The sequence below is a fragment of the Sinocyclocheilus grahami genome, unplaced genomic scaffold, assembly GCF_001515645.1.
Source record: "Sinocyclocheilus grahami isolate Dianchi unplaced genomic scaffold, SAMN03320097.WGS_v1.1 scaffold1755.1, whole genome shotgun sequence".
Classification (NCBI taxonomy): domain Eukaryota; kingdom Metazoa; phylum Chordata; class Actinopteri; order Cypriniformes; family Cyprinidae; genus Sinocyclocheilus; species Sinocyclocheilus grahami.
The window spans coordinates 104080-120708 of NW_015506934.1; the positions used below are offsets into that span (position 1 = coordinate 104080).

Consider the following 16629-nt stretch of genomic DNA (forward strand, 5'->3'; position numbering starts at 1 on the left):
GGTCAGACACACACTAGTCCGGTCAGACACACACTAGTCCGGTCAGTCAAACACTAGTCCGGTCAGTTCCCCAGAGGAACCGTCCATCAGGCGGGGTGATCCACTCACACTCAGCTCCTACCAGAACATGTACTGTGTCTGCGCTCGATCACGTGTGCTTCACAGACAGACTCTTCACAGCTGTGACAGCGCTCCATTAACCCTCATTAGATTCAGTAGAATTCAGCATGTGTCATTATGAGAAGCAGGGTTTCTGTGGGTCTTAATTCACCCTTCCACAGTTTAAGACTTAAATCAGAGCAGAAAGTCTGAAATTCATAAAGTCGTGGCATTAAATGTTGCATGAACCTCAAAAGAGCATTCAGCTCGCAACGCCCAGATGAAGATCAATTCCCAGCCAAATTACACTCAAAAATGTACGCCATCAACACATTGTACATTTCTTTTCTAGTATTTCTGACGACTCATACGTGGGTCAAACTGACAGCATCAGTGTTCAGATGTGAACTCTTGTGTTTCAGGTCGTTTCACTTCATGCTGGACGTGATTCCCAGCTGTGTGTTTGACTGCATGAGACGCGATCCGGTCTGCCTCGTAACCTCCTGACTCAGACACACTAGCACTGACTGTGGCTTTAACCGTGTGTGTGTTTCCTCGCCCCGATGCCTCAGGCTCCCAGCTTCGGTCCTGACGTTAATAAGCAGGTGAATATATTATTTTTATTTATAAAACGGATCATTCCGGTGCTTGACTCTGATTGGCTGAGCTGTGTTCGAAGCTGTTCAGACACACTAGCACTGACTGTGGCTTTAACCGTGTGTGTGTTTCCTCGCCCCGATGCCTCAGGCTCCCAGCTTCGGTCCTGACGTTAATAAGCAGGTGAATATATTATTTTTATTTATAAAACAGATGGTTCCGGTGCTTGACTCTGATTGGCTGAGCTGCGTTCGAAGCTGTTGTAAATGACGCTACAAAGTAACACACACCTTTGTTTACGTCTGTGTGTTGCTCGGCAACCACTTTGTAGCAACCACAACTGTTTCTGAGGAGCTACATTGTTTGGTGGAAGAATACTGTTTTTATTAATATCTTTACACTTTATTTACTACGTATATGGAATATTTTACGCACTCTGCTTCGCGTCGTAACAACGCCCCTTAGCTGTTATAAATTCACTGTAAACCACGGTTTCACGGGGCTTATTGCTTTATTTGAATATTATTACTGTCTCTCTGATCAGGACGAGGCCACAGAGCTGGTCGTGTTTGTGTTGCATTCTTTAAAGAACAAGAGAAACCCACATGATGGGAACATCTGATGATGATGATGAGGATGAAGAGGTCGTCCCGCAGGTGCATCAGACTAACAGTGCTCGTGTGTCTTGCTTGTGCAGTCGCACCGCTCTCACGCTGAGCTTCTTCAGTCTCCGGGTCTGAAACAGCTGCTGCAGGATGAAGATAAACTGGGGCTGCTGCAGGTCTGACAAACATCATCAGTGCATGTGCTGAAGATCTGAAAACAACCGACACGCTGGAGCTCAACCTTCTGTGTGTCTGTGGTCCTCGTGAATCTTCATCAGGAACTAACGTCTCAGAACTGTGAGGGGTTGTGTGACTAATGGTGGCTGAATGCTGAATAAAACAAACTGTGTGAAATATCATGCAACAAATATTCAAATGAACACACGTAATGCATTTTACGGTTTCGATTTATTGTTGAGATTCTTTAAAAAATGCTGCTTTTGAGCGTCGCCGTACACGTTATACGTTTGTGGTTCATTTACGGCGGACTCGAAACACACGTTAGTGTTCCTGAAGGACTCCAGTGAAATGACTAGCTTTAACCTTCTGAATGCTTTCGTGACACTACAGCTGGAGCCAACACTTCCAGGCGGACTGAAGCATGACTTCATCTGAAACATCTGCAGAACGCATGTGAGGTTTCTGCTAGTGCAAACGCGCTTCACAAGATAAAAACAAACACCTCCACGGTCACAGTGCAGCTTCAAACCGTGCTAGACTGTCCTTTCCAGGAAAACGGCCCAGAATCAATTATTGGCTTGTAGCTGAGCACTCTGAATGATGTGCTCTGGTCTCAGTCCCTGATTTGCTCACGTGTGTTGCTGTGTTTCACAGCACGTCGATGTCCCAGGTTTGAGTGGCGCTGTCAGCGTGAAGCGGACTCACAATCAGATGATCTCTGTCCGCGCCGCATCCACCTGAGAGACACAAGACCTTCAGATCAGAACACACTGAAACAACACCTAATATTCAGCCATATTACTGATCGGACCACACTGACACAAAACCTGAACTGATCTGATGTCTTTCCAGCGGAATCGAATTGGTCTCATTCGGTTGTTATTTTCCTGTTTATTACTGTGAAGCTGCTTTGAAACGATCTGTATTCAGGGCTGGTTTTATGAAGGTAAATTAAAGACTTAAGAGCTTTTTAAGACTAATTTATCTAATAAAGAAAATGTAAGGAATAAATTGAAAGTCAAGTCAATTTATTTCTAGAGCAGAGTTTAAAACAACTTAGAGTTGACCAAAGTGCTTTACATTAATCATGTACAACAACATTCCAACAGAGAGATTAAATTAAGCTCTACAATACATTAAAAGCCAGAGAAAACAGATGAGTTTTTTAACTTCGCCCTGCAGTCTGTCAATGTTGTAGCAGTTCTGACACACAGTCGAAGGCTATGACAGATACGCTGAATGACAGAGTCTTAAAATCAACTCTATATTGAACATGAAGCCAATGAAGGGACATAAAAATTGTGGTAATATGTTCAGGCCTTCGTACACCCCGCAGAGTTTTGCACCAGAAACATGTCATTATGTCTAAATGTACTGTAAATGTAGAGGGAGCACAAAATGTCTTGTGTTAGCAACACGTCAGCGTTTGAAACTACGTCCCACAGATCTCCATTACTTTGTAAATCACTGAACAAAAAGGCTTGAATATCTCGACTCCAAACACTAGAACATGGTCTGAGCACACTGCAAACAAGTGCTGCTCTTCCTCGCTATTTTCCGTTTTGTTTTTCAGTGCAAATTGTCCTTTGCAAATTTTAAAATCAAGATGCAAAAAAGAGATCTTGTTTCTGAGAAATTGATCAAAAAGTTGTGAATTTATGATATATAAAAAAAAAGTTAATTCATTCCTCATTGACAGATATTTGCACTTACATAAACTGGTGATCTTCATTTTGCATCTGAAGTAAATGTAAGGATGTTTAGATATCTGTACTGGAAAACTATACAAAATCACTGACAAAGATATTCAATTGTATTTGTTTTATTTAATTTTTTTGCGGTGCATGCAACATTTAATGCCATGACTTTATAAATTTAATTTCTGCTCCGATTTAAGAGCTTTTGAAGACCCAGGGAATCGGGCTGTAGAAAGAGCGCTAATAAATAAATGTGACTCGCGTGCACTGCTTCTGCTGGAGAAGGAGCGTCCTCGTACCTCTGAGGTCCAGTGCCAGGCTGCGGTTCAGATGAGAGCAGATGCTTCCGTCCTCATTCAGACTCCAGCGCTGGTTGACACGCCCGTGCTCTTCCCATAATGCCACTGGGGCCCCGGCACAGGCTTTCGCACCGATCACAGACAGACAGCCCCCCCGCGCCTGTAGGAACACACACCTGATCAACTTCTGTGGAGCTGCTGCAGCTGAAGCGCACGTGTTGCAAAAACTGTCAAAATCAACACTGACGCTATTGGTTTACAGTAGAATCTGAATCGGTTTATTTCTGTGAAGCTGCTTCGAAACCATCTGTAGTTTATAAAGTGCTGTAGAAATACGTTTTTAACATTGTTTTCTGCAAACTGTGATGACAATATGAAACCGTGACATCTAGAAGAAGAAACGTCTTCCTACAAATATCTGAGAAGAATTTCAGCTCATGCCGTGGTTTATAATATTTGATCAGATGCTGTCGACAGACGAGGACATGTTCTCCTCACTGACCGTGTTCTTCAGCAGGCCGTGGCTGAAGATCCAGCGCTGCGTGTCCAGCGAGCGATCGGCGGGACTCAGGAAGAGTTTGGCTGGAAAGGACCCGTCTGGAAGACTCTCGCTGGTCAGAACTGAACCCAGAGCTCGGCTCCGCAGCTGGATGTACGCTTTGGGCTGAGGAGAAGACAGGAACACACGTGGAGACACAGGAGTGGGATTGGCAGAAAGATGCTGTGTTATCTGTTTGGGGTTTCAGTTCAGATCGCATTCAGGACGAAAGCTACAACAGAATTACATTACGTGATCTTAACTAAGCTGGACAAAAACCGGCTGAACTTTAGGAAAAAGCCCACTGGTGCCATAACTTTAAACTTACTTAAAAATCACATTACAACAGCGTTACATGTATTAATAACACAAGCTGAACTCTGAAGACTCTTTGACGACTAAACGCTGTTAAATATTTACAGACTCCTACAAGATATAGTGACATCAAGCAGAAGCTCATCAAAACTGCAATTAAAAGCACAGATTTTGTTTCTAACGTTCCCTTCACAGCAGCTGCTTGGATCGTAGATGGGACAGGAATCCTAAATCAAGTTTCATTTGCTGCTTTAATATGAATGTGTGCAAAAATTCCAGATTGAATGTTTGTATATCAGATTCACTTTGATGAGACGAAACACGAATCTCTTGCATTATGTTCACACACTTTTTGAGCAGATTTGTTCTGTGCCTTTGACCGGCCATTGCATTCACGTCTGTGACTGGTTACAGTGCTCAACGCTGCAAAAGCACGATGTAAACCAGTAAACCCAGATGCATACAGAAGCTGTAATCAGCTAACTGAACTGTGGCGTCCTGTGAGAGCGGTCACTGACGATGAACTGAAAGCTGACCTGTCTGAGAGGCTTCAGCGATCCGATCGTGTCCCAGCCGCTGTGTTCGGTCCAAACCGGATACCCTCCCGGCTGCAGCAGCATCTGCCGGCCCTTAAAGCGAGCGTATTCATACGCCACCCACCTGTGAGACAACAGCGGCGTGCATCACTGATTCTGAGGGACTTTAGGCAGGAGCGTGAGGGATAACGAGCTCTTACAGGCCGCTGTGGACTCTCACAGACTGGAGGAAGAAGTGGCTCATGTTCTCCGCGTCTGAACACCAGCGATCCTCAAGGCCTTCAAAACCGCTGAGAGAGAAGAGACTCACGGACGGCTCCGCCAAACTCTGAACGGAGCAACAAACAGACACTAGCTCACATAGTTCCTGCAGATTTGGTGAAGGCACATGTAAGAATTTAAGACAATTTAAGTTGAATGGAACACAATACATCAATATGCTCTCTAAATATGATCTAAAAGGATGTACGCTTTGGGCTGAGGAGAAGACAGGAACACACGTGGAGACACAGGAGTGGGATTGACAAAGATGCTGTGTTATCTGTTTGGGGTTTCAGTTCAGATCGCATTCAGGACGAAAGCTACAACAGAATTACATTACGTGATCTTAACTAAGCTGGACAAAAACCGGCTGAACTTTAGGAAAAAGCCCACTGGTGCCATAACTTTAAACTTACTTAAAAATCACATTACAACAGCGTTACATGTATTAATAACACAAGCTGAACTCTGAAGACTCTTTGACGACTAAACGCTGTTAAATATTTACAGACTCCTACAAGATATAGTGACATCAAGCAGAAGCTCATCAAAACTGCAATTAAAAGCACAGATTTTGTTTCTAACGTTCCCTTCACAGCAGCTGCTTGGATCGTAGACGGGACAGGAATCCTAAATCAAGTTTCATTTGCTGCTTTAATATGAATGTGTGCAAAAATTCCAGATTGAATGTTTGTATATCAGATTCACTTTGATGAGACGAAACACGAATCTCTTGCATTATGTTCACACACTTTTTGAGCAGATTTGTTCTGTGCCTTTGACCGGCCATTGCATTCACGTCTGTGACTGGTTACAGTGCTCAACGCTGCAAAAGCACGATGTAAACCAGTAAACCCAGATGCATACAGAAGCTGTAATCAGCTAACTGAACTGTGGCGTCCTGTGAGAGCGGTCACTGACGATGAACTGAAAGCTGACCTGTCTGAGAGGCTTCAGCGATCCGATCGTGTCCCAGCCGCTGTGTTCGGTCCAAACCGGATACCCTCCCGGCTGCAGCAGCATCTGCCGGCCCTTAAAGCGAGCGTATTCATACGCCACCCACCTGTGAGACAACAGCGGCGTGCATCACTGATTCTGAGGGACTTTAGGCAGGAGCGTGAGGGATAACGAGCTCTTACAGGCCGCTGTGGACTCTCACAGACTGGAGGAAGAAGTGGCTCATGTTCTCCGCGTCTGAACACCAGCGATCCTCAAGGCCTTCAAAACCGCTGAGAGAGAAGAGACTCACGGACGGCTCCGCCAAACTCTGAACGGAGCAACAAACAGACACTAGCTCACATAGTTCCTGCAGATTTGGTGAAGGCACATGTAAGAATTTAAGACAATTTAAGTTGAATGGAACACAATACATCAATATGCTCTCTAAATATGATCTAAAAAATACAACTTCCTACAGATTTGACAAAAAATATAATATCATCTCTGATACAAACACTAGAATATGGAAATAACTTTGAGTGAATTTCTGATCACACTGCAAAACAATGATTTGTCCTGTTTTCTAGTGGCAAACATCTAAAGACCCTTTTAGTGGAGATGCAAAATAACTTAAGATATGAAGTCTTGTTTTCTGAGAAATTGATCAAAATTAAGTGAGTTTATGATTAAAATAAGAACAAATCTGTCAGCGGGCTCAGAAAAATCAACTTAATTCAAAGGGAAACAAGTTTTTATTCCTCACTGGCAGATATTTGTTCTTGTTTTAATCATAAACTCACTTCATTTTGATCCATTTTTTAGTAAAGAAGACTTCATATCTTCATTTCTCATCTCCAGTACATGATTCTTGATTTAAGGATGTTTAGATATTTGTACTGGAAAACTGAGGAAGAGATTCATTTTCTGAAGTTCATGCAACATTTAATGCCACGACTTTATGAATTTAAGACTTTCTGCTCTGATTTAAGACCTTTTAAGGCGAAGGATGAATTAAGACTTTTTAAGACTAATGTCACTACACAAATGTTTATTTCTTGTGTGTCCTGACGTATTGTGGAGGACACTGGTTCTCAGAGACTCACGTATGGAATGGGCTTTAAAGACTTGATGGCTGAGGATGTGCAGCCACAGGAAGTGAGGTCAGGGTAATGCCCCTCCCCCAGGATATACTGGTTACCAGAGTAACACTCCTCATCGAACAGCAGCCAACTACGAGAGAGAGAGAATTTTTTTTTTTATTTCAATACACCTTTATTAATTCAAAACAGAGTTATCGACAACACAGTAACCCTGTATCCAAAACACAGAAATGAATAAAATACAAAAATGTGATTTCACTCAACACAGTCCCAAAAAATAAAACATTCACCACAACAGCACATAAAACATTTTTAAAACACCATATGCTTGTGAACTCTTCTACATTATATGTAGTCCTATAGAATTCAAAATCAGCTTTCAGTCTGGCTCTCATCATTGTGTTTACATCAAAAATTTTTTTTTATTTCAATACACCTTTATTAATTCAAAACAGAGTTATCGACAACACAGTAACCCTGTATCCAAAACACAGAAATGAATAAAATACAAAAATGTGATTTCACTCAACAAAGTCCCAAAAAATAAAACATTCACCACAACAGCACATAAAACATTTTTAAAACACCATATGCTTGTGAACTCTTCTACATTATATGTAGTCCTATAGAATTCAAAATCAGCTTTCAGTCTGGCTCTCATCATTGTGTTTACATCAAAATCTTAAGACACTTCTATCCTATTTCTTCTGCTTGGGTCGAGAGCCATTTTTGCTTGACCTAATGTAAAATTCAACAACAGACATTTCACTCTCTACTTCTGACTGGATCTAAAACAGAGAAGAAACAAATGCTTAGAAAATGTCTCTCCAAACATCAGAAACAACTGAAAAAAAGAAGTCTGTCTCAAATAGCAAACACAACGGCCAGTTGTGACCCTGGAGCACAAAACCAGTCACAAGAGTACATTTTTCAAAATTGAGATTGAAGCATCATCTTATTTACAATGTATTTTTGGTTATTGCTACAAATATACCCCAGCGACTTTAGACTGCTTTTGTGCTCCAGGGTCACAATTATCACTTACATGGGATTAATAACAGAAATAAAAGCATTGACAGCCACAACACCATGTAGGATTCTCCTCTGTAAATCTCCGTCCTTCTCTGTCGACGGTGGTTTGTATTTCTCTCTCCACACAGGTCTGATCTCACCGTCAAGCCCTAAATGAGCTCTCCAAGGAGTTCAGCTCTACCACTTAGTTTAAAACCTTGACAAACAATTTATACATAATTTGTCCTTCCATAACATCCAACATATTGGTAAGAGTCTCTCTGACCTCTAACAATTGACCAGTACAGTCTCTCAAATCAGGAAAAAGAGTTAATGCAGGAAAAAGTTCATCAACGATTGGTTGGCATTGTCCATTACAGTTCTCATCTAGCAAAGAAGGTTCAGTCTTTGTGAGCTCACACTTCCAAAAGTTGAGCAGTTGATTTATGACCCTGGTAGATTTAACTCCCACATGAGAGGCTAGACCTGCAGCGCAGATCAAGCAGTGTAACAATCCCAGTCGAACAGAACAACTGCATCACGAAGGGTCCTACTATAATCTCTACTCTGAAACGGGTCCCATGCACTACTAGTCTTTTAATAGACACAATAAAGACTCACAACTTGTTATTCTCTGTTTATGGATCATCCCCCAACCAATAAACAGTTCTTGATGAAACTTCAAGTCCATCAAAAACAAAGGCTCAGCAGGACCCAAATTCCAGCCTCGGGTCAATATGGTTCGGGTTAGGGTCTCCAAACAAGATCCATGGGCCTGACAAGGAGTGGGAAAGCAGTGAGATGAGTGAGAGATGAATGAATGGTAGAAACAGTACGCTCCGTGGGACCCAATGCAGGTCGGTCCCAGAAAAAGTCCACCAAAACCGCTTGTATCTCAGCCAGCAGTTGTTCTGGAGGATCCATACATGATAATCAGTGCCACAACACCAGATTGTTGATCACTGGTATACGCCCCCGAAAAGACATGTGTGGCAAGATCCATTCCCATTTTCTGAGACGTTCAACTTTCTCGAAAACATTTTCCTAATATTTACACACAAAAGTATCATCACCAAGATATTTAAAACCACCCTTTTTTCAAATTAACCCAGCAGGCAAAACAAGTTTCTTCCTTAACTCATCACTGATTGTTACGGCTTCACTTTTCCCCAGTTAACCTTAGCAGAGGACAATTAATACACCAAATATCATTCATATTTTCTACAAGGGAGTTAATATCTTCTTGTTTCTTGACAATGACAACAACATCACTGGTATATGCAGATAATCTAAAAACTCTTTCACACTCAGGAAGGCTTTCTCTTTGTGTTGGAGGGGCTCTGTGGCCAGGGAGTACAGCATGATAGATGATGAACAACCTTAAAGTGAGCACTTCAACCACCGCTGATCTTTAAAATCCTCTCCATGTCACTGTACAAGACTCCAATCATGTTCATAAGAACAGAGCTCAACCCAAATGCCACAAATACTGATGTTCATCTCTGTCAAAAGCCTTGTTCAATTGAAATCAGACAAAGTTCCCAGCCCAATGAATTGGAGAGGAACAAAATATCACAAATTAAAATAATGTCGTCAGATATCAACCTATTGGGGGTATACAGTAACACTTCACTAGCACACTCTCACCGGACACGAACCAATCACATGCCCTACAGTTCCACATCCAAAACATTTCAGCATTTCTGACGTTACATGCAGTATAATCAGAATCATCAACCTTAAACTTAAACACCAAGTTTAAATCTTCATCACTCTTTCTGAGAATCACTTGAATTTGTCTCCTAAAAGACACACCATGTTTAAGATGAGGGGACTTTCAGCTTATGGGAATCATCTTGATCAGAAACACTACTTTTCTATGTTTTTCCAAAAGCTTTTTTTTCTGAAACGGGGGTGCATTCGAAATAATGACTTTTTTAGCAAGAAGGACCCTGGATTACTATTCCACTCTCAAGTAGCTGATTTACTTTGTCCACATTGTCTAGAAAGATCACATCGGCACTATTCTTTCTGGAAGCAGATTTAACACTTTCATATTCAACAATCTCACCTTCCGCTAAACTACACTCTTCAACCGAACACCCATCAGGCGGAGACGGTTTAAAGGGCACCTATTATGCAAAATCCACTTTTACAAGGTGTTTGGACAGAAATATGTGTTGGAGTTGTGTGAACACAGCCACCTTAGAATGATAAAAATCCATCCAGTCATTTAAAAAAAATCTTTATAAAACCAAACCAGGTTATAACCAAAACAAAATCTTTATAAAACCCCACTATTGACTGACAGGTGCGTTTTACCATATCCACAGCTCACAGTGTGTTGTGCCGTCTCCGCCATTTTATCTCGCCGTGGCGTCTCCGAGATACAGTCTGTCAAAGTTGTGGATTTGATGTGGCCACCGCTCCGGCCTTTCTCATCGAACCGAGTTTGAAGCTAAAAAAATCTTTATAAAACCAAACCAGGTTATAACCAAACCAAAATCTTTATAAAACCCCACCACTATTGACTGACAGGTGCGTTTTACCATATCCACAGCTCACAGTGTGTTGTGCCGTCTCCGCCATTTTATCTCGCCGTGGCGTCTCCGAGATACAGTCAGTCAAAGTTGTGGATTTGATGTGGCCACCGCTCCGGCCTTTCTCATCGAACCGAGTTTGAAGCGCCTGGGCCGCTCAGAGTTCAAACGAGCTTGGGTCTGACTTCCCCCCCCTCCGAGCCGCTCGTCCAAGCCGGGGAGAGTACGCCTTCCCCGGGGAGAGTGGGTGGGTCGGAGGGGGTGGAAGAACTCAGTTCAAAGTCCTGGGAGCCCAAACTCGGGTGGGAGGTAGAGCTTCGCGGCCCTGTCCGGACGTCACCAGACCCTGTGGTCTGGTTCAGAAGAAATCGGGCCGTGAAGCCGTAACTTCACGGGGCGATTTATCCACCATACCCAGGGCTAGCGACTCTGGTGTTCGGACAGGCCCGAGGCCCTCTCTCATGAGCCGAGTTTGAACTTTGAAGCTGACTCCGGTTCATACATGTACGGCTGAACACCGGTCCTCTCGAGCTCACTCATGTTGCTTATCCTCTCTGTTTATTGCCATACACAAAGCAGAGACGTCTAGGCTCCGCCCCCTTCTCAAGTCGGTCGGGAAGTTGCAGCTCATTTAAATTTCAGGAAATCCACCCTTGAAACGGCACTTTTTAGACCCGCCCCAAAAATAAAATTTTCAACACATTATAATAAACGATCTGTATGGTATTTTGAGATGAAACTTCACAGGCACATTCTGGAGAGCCATAAGATTAATATTGCATCTTGTAAAAACGGGCATAATAGGTGCCCTTTAATAGCGTGCCAGCGTGTCAGCTTGTGTAAGATAAACTGTTCACCTGCAGCCACACACAAAACAACAGAAAACAAGATCCCACTGAACAACACTGCAAAACATCAACTGAGAAATAAGAAATTAAGAAAGAGAGAAATTTCGAAGACTCACAAGCTTCAACACGCTCTCAGCAGCAGCCAGCGAGAGAGAGAGAGAGAGAGAGAGAGAGAGAGAGAGAGAATTGTTAGAGAGAGGGCTGAAGGACTGCAGCTGAATGTGTGATTTATAGCTACAGGGTTACAGTTTGTCGACTCTCACCTTCCTCGGATCACCCGCAGCGATGCGACACCTGGAACACCACAGTCAGGAACGCCGCTCTCAAACTCTCGGCTCTGACCGCTGTACCGCGTCTGGCTGTAAACACGCAGCTGCGCTCAGAGAGAAACACATTAGCAGAACACGCCAGGACTCTACGCTTGTATGTTAGCGCCACATGAAATGCAAACATACCAAAAACTTTGGTTCCGCGATCCGACAGACGTCCTGTGGTGAAAATAAGATGAATGAAAGTGTGTCATGAACTCAAACACAAAAGCGCTCACTCTTCTCATGAGCTCACCCTGTGAATGGGCCGCAGTGACCGCGCTGAGCTCCGTCCGGCGCCCCAGTCCAGCAGCCCCGGATAATGACCTTTCTCTAGAACACACTGCTGTCCTGTGAAACACCTCTCGCTGTACGCAACCCACCTGAAACACACCCAACGCTCTCCGTTAAGGGCTGTCCACTGCTCTAACTCAGGCCTGCAAAACTCAGTTCCTGGAGGACCTGCAGAGTTTAACATCAAGCCTAATTAAACACAGCTGATCCAGCGAATCAAGTCCTTCAGGCTTATTTGAAAACTACATGGTAGTTGTGTTGAAGCAGGGCTAGAACTAAACTCTGAAGGGCGGCTGCGGCCCTCCGGGATCTGAGTTTTCTCGAAGAGAATAAGTCCACACCACAGTTTTAATGGGGGCTTTGCACCGGCTAGTTATAGGAACTATCAGTCCAATTTTCCTTTGGGGCCAAAGCCCCGATTGATAACTATGTCGATAACGATAACGTTTTAATAATCGTTCTAGCTCAAAGAATATAGTGAAGTCCACAGCACAACTATAGGCAAGGCAAGGCAAGGCAAGTTTATTTGTATAGCACATTTCATACACAATGGTAATTCAAAGTGCTTTCCATAAAATAAAATAAAAACAGTAACGATAACTATATTGTTGGGATCACTTTCAGAAGGTTTTTTTTCCAGCTGATGAATGATAAAAACATTGACAGCCAATCAGAATCCACTCAACTTTAATGAGCTTGAGCGTTTAAAGCAACAGACGCCAAAACTGCAGCACATTTATAATAAACTATGTGCTGGTGTGAGCGCTAAAATAGTTATCATTCCTGGTGTGAACAGGCCTCTGCTGACTGAGATTCGTATGGTGCGGATGAACTCACGCTCCACTCTTCACGCAGAAGCCGTCGGTCTCCTGCAGATCGGGGATCTCCTGATGCTCGTCGATGTCCTCATCACAGATCTTCAGACTCACTGCAGGCTGCAGGAAATCCTGAGGGAGAGACCAACACTCACGTCACAGCACAAACCCTGCTCCGCGCGCTCACATTTACTGCAATGATTCCACTGATCTTCTCTCATCCTCATCTTTCATTCTTAATTAGAAAATAGTTATCAATGTTATCTTGTGCAACAATACTGAGCTGACTAAATAACAGGCTCTCTGCAGGTTTTATTAAGATAAATTTATAACTTTTTGAAGACCAAGTATATGTAGAACAATGTCTTGTATTAGCAATACTTCAAAGTTTGAAAATATTTTATATTTGGGCTGTTATTTGTTCTTGTTTTAATCATAAACTCACTTTATGATCCATTTTTTAGTAAAGAAGACTTCATGTCTTCATTTCTCATCTCCAGTACATGATTCTTGATTTAAGGATGTTTAGATATTTGTACTGGAAAACTGAGGAAGAGATAAATTTTTAGCAGTTCATGCAACATTTAATGCCACGACTTTATGAATTTAAGACTTTCTGCTCTGATTTAAGACCTTTTAATTTGAGGAAGGGCAAATTAAGACTTTTTAAGACCCGCAGAAAGCATGAATAATAACGCGCTGGTCCTCACTGGCCTGCTATAAAAGCTGAAGTGTTTGCACAAGCACAGACAGGCCTGATGAAGACGTTTAAGGACAGACCGATAACAGAGCATCTGCATCATGAAACACACAGCTGTCAAACACACACAGTCAGAGCAGACCGCTGGCGGACAGACATGACAAAGAGTGCATGAAGATTAAGCAGAGAACAGACGGAGAGACGAGGACGACTCACAGTCTGAACACAGCGCAGCGACTGGATCCACAGCTCCGTCCCGCCGAACAGACGCGTACAGTCTGAGTATTCCCCCTCCTCCAGCACACACTGATGACCTCTGAACCCTTCGCTGGAGAACGCCACCCATCTAACACACACACACACACACGCACTCACACACACACACACACACACAACCAACCCCACACAGACACACACACACACACAACCAACCCCACACAGACACACACACACACACACACACACACACACCCCCACCCACACACACACACACACACAACCAACCCCACACAGACACACACACACACACAACCAACCCCACACAGACACACACACACACACACACACAACCAACCAACCAACCCCACACACAGACACACACACACACAGACACACACAAACACACACAGACAGAAACACACACACAACCCCACACACACACACACACACACACACATCAGGGGGTCGCACACCGGACGAGAACCGCAGCGCCGCAGTACGTCTAGGACAACTCTCAGATATCAGCAGTCAAAAACAGTTCATCTGATCACCAAACAGGCAAAAGTTTAAAAATGAACAAAGCGTTTGAAGTACTGTATGGTATTTGACAAAACAGAGCAAACGGGATGAGAAAGCACAATCTATATTACTATAGCTCTCTATATAAAGCATATGGACTTTATTCAAGCCACAGAAAGACAAACGCTTTGTTGAAAGATGCACAAATCTTCCAGCCTAGGATGAAGTCATTATGTACATTAACATTAATTTGGGACAAATATAATGTGATTTTATGGTGATTTGTAAAAAAAAAAAAAGGGATTTTTTTAAATGACATTTTATTATATTTGGGAGCCTCTGGTGCATTATGTAAAGATAATTAATAACACAGATTGCCCTTTGTCTTTGTTTTTTCAAACACCTAATTTCATCAATGATACTTTGTTAATTATTGACGTGTGCTTTTGGTCATTAGATTTACTGTTTTGAACAGCCGTCTTAATCGTGCTAGACGTGACGCAGCGCTTCTCATCCGGTGTGTGACCGGCGTAAGAGAGCAACATGACCGTGTCTGTAAAAGTATCCCATGATCGCCGGGTTCTGTGGCAAAGACACGCACATCCCACCCGTGACCCGCAGAGACGCAGCGGTGTCCGTCAGACAGGGCGCGTGATCCAGCAGCTCCCTGAACACACCCTGGAACTGCGGCTTCTCGAACAACAGCATCTACACAAGAGACACAGCGATCACATGCACTGATCTGAGAACAGCTGTGAACATCAGCGTGTGTCTGACTCACCTTCGGGTCCAGCGGTCTGCTCACCTGCAGCCCACCCTGCGTCAGGAACACAGCACACGTTAGTTTGAAACGCATCAGATCAAACTAGCATGATGCTTATGGAGAGCTATGTGATTGTGTCTGAGGTCGGGAAGCGCTGCCTACGCACCAGTTTTAACGGCCGGAGACTCTTCACGCAGGACAGGAGGGAACCCTGGAGAACCGGCGTGACTCTCCCATCAGTTTCCAGAACGGCGGATCTGCCGCTGAATCCAGGCTGCTCATGAACCACCCAGCTACACACATATTCAGGGAACAAGGACAAAACACATATAAACCAGTGCCAGCGCCACACCGGCTGACATGCAGACGTGAACTCTGATGGTAAATAAATAGAGCAAACCTGGGGTCCGTTCTTCGTACCTCGCTTGATACGTCATACATCTGAGATGATTCGACAGATCCCGGATCTTTTAATCCTGATAACTGATCTCTGGCTAATTTGGTTCTTCAAACAAGTTAGCAGATTTGATTAAAATATCTGGATTAAGTTGTCTGAGATTACTCTCTGGTGACAAGTTAATTGGAAAGGAAAGATATATCGATACTCGAAAGCAGTGCAGTGATTGGCTGGCGGCGAGACAGCAACGTAATGACATCATATCTTTAAAGAGACAGTTTACCCAAAAATGAAAATGTGATGTTTATCCGCTTACCCCCGGGGCATCCCAGATGTAGGTGACTTTGTTTCTTCAGTAGAACACAAACGAACATTTTTAACTCAAACCGTTGCAGTCTGTCAGTCCTATAATGGAGGTGAATGGGAATCACGGCTTTGAGAGTCAAAAAAAAAAAAACATACAAGCAAAACCAAATTAAACCCTGCGGCTCGTGACGATACACTGATGTGTAAAGACACGAAACGATCTGTCTGTGCAAGAAACTGAACAGTATTTATATAGTTTTTTACCTCTGATGCACTGTAATGTCTGAACTGTCCTGAGCGCGTTCGCGTCGACGACGCCTTCTTGCTTTACGGCGGATGGCAGGCTTATAAGTGCATTACCGCCACCTTTCTCTCAAATGGACCATTGACACTCTATCTACAATCTCAATTAGGAGTGTCAGAGGTGTCAATCCCCATCCACTTACATTTTATGACTGACAGACTGCAACAGTTTGAGTTAAAAATCTTAGTTTGTGTTCTACTGAAGAAACAAAGTATTACTTTTTAGGATTTAATCTTAGGCAGATAAAATCAAATGTCCATTTTTGGGTGAACTGTCCCTTTAAGATCAAGGAAACAGCCCAGCCAGCTAACTGACGAAAGTTCTTATATATAAATAAAATGTGTAACCGTTTTTAAGTGATTCCAAATTATTTTTCACCATTGCTCAGTGTCAAGAGTATTCTAATTAGCAATTAATTTAATTTTGGAGCAGATTTGTT

At 43.1% G+C, this 16629-nt stretch overlaps 2 protein-coding genes across 2 annotated transcripts in view; both read right to left on the reverse strand.

The window, feature by feature from the left end:
- Window positions 1-1690: 1690 nt before the first annotated feature.
- LOC107572467 (beta/gamma crystallin domain-containing protein 3-like) lies at window positions 1691-5245 on the reverse strand. The gene is made up of 5 exons (XM_016258888.1): window positions 5067-5245; window positions 4867-4990; window positions 3980-4141; window positions 3478-3637; window positions 1691-2218 (listed from the first exon to the last, which is right to left on the reverse strand). Exons 1-5 carry the CDS (start codon window positions 5108-5110, stop codon window positions 2130-2132), a joined length of 579 nt encoding a protein of 192 aa, XP_016114374.1. The 5' UTR covers window positions 5111-5245; the 3' UTR covers window positions 1691-2129.
- Window positions 5246-5310: 65 nt separating this feature from the next.
- The window catches only part of LOC107572464 (absent in melanoma 1 protein-like), a gene marked incomplete at its 5' end in the record, with an annotated part of 36400 nt that continues 25081 nt past the window's right edge, over window positions 5311-16629 (reverse strand). The window contains 12 exons of the mRNA XM_016258885.1: window positions 5311-5343; window positions 6067-6190; window positions 6267-6394; window positions 7170-7296; window positions 11829-11938; window positions 12021-12053; window positions 12130-12256; window positions 13005-13114; window positions 13899-14028; window positions 15022-15128; window positions 15202-15237; window positions 15350-15476. Coding sequence (XP_016114371.1) covers window positions 5311-5343; window positions 6067-6190; window positions 6267-6394; window positions 7170-7296; window positions 11829-11938; window positions 12021-12053; window positions 12130-12256; window positions 13005-13114; window positions 13899-14028; window positions 15022-15128; window positions 15202-15237; window positions 15350-15476 — 1192 coding nt within the window. The remainder of the gene's footprint in view (window positions 5344-6066; window positions 6191-6266; window positions 6395-7169; window positions 7297-11828; window positions 11939-12020; window positions 12054-12129; window positions 12257-13004; window positions 13115-13898; window positions 14029-15021; window positions 15129-15201; window positions 15238-15349; window positions 15477-16629) is intronic.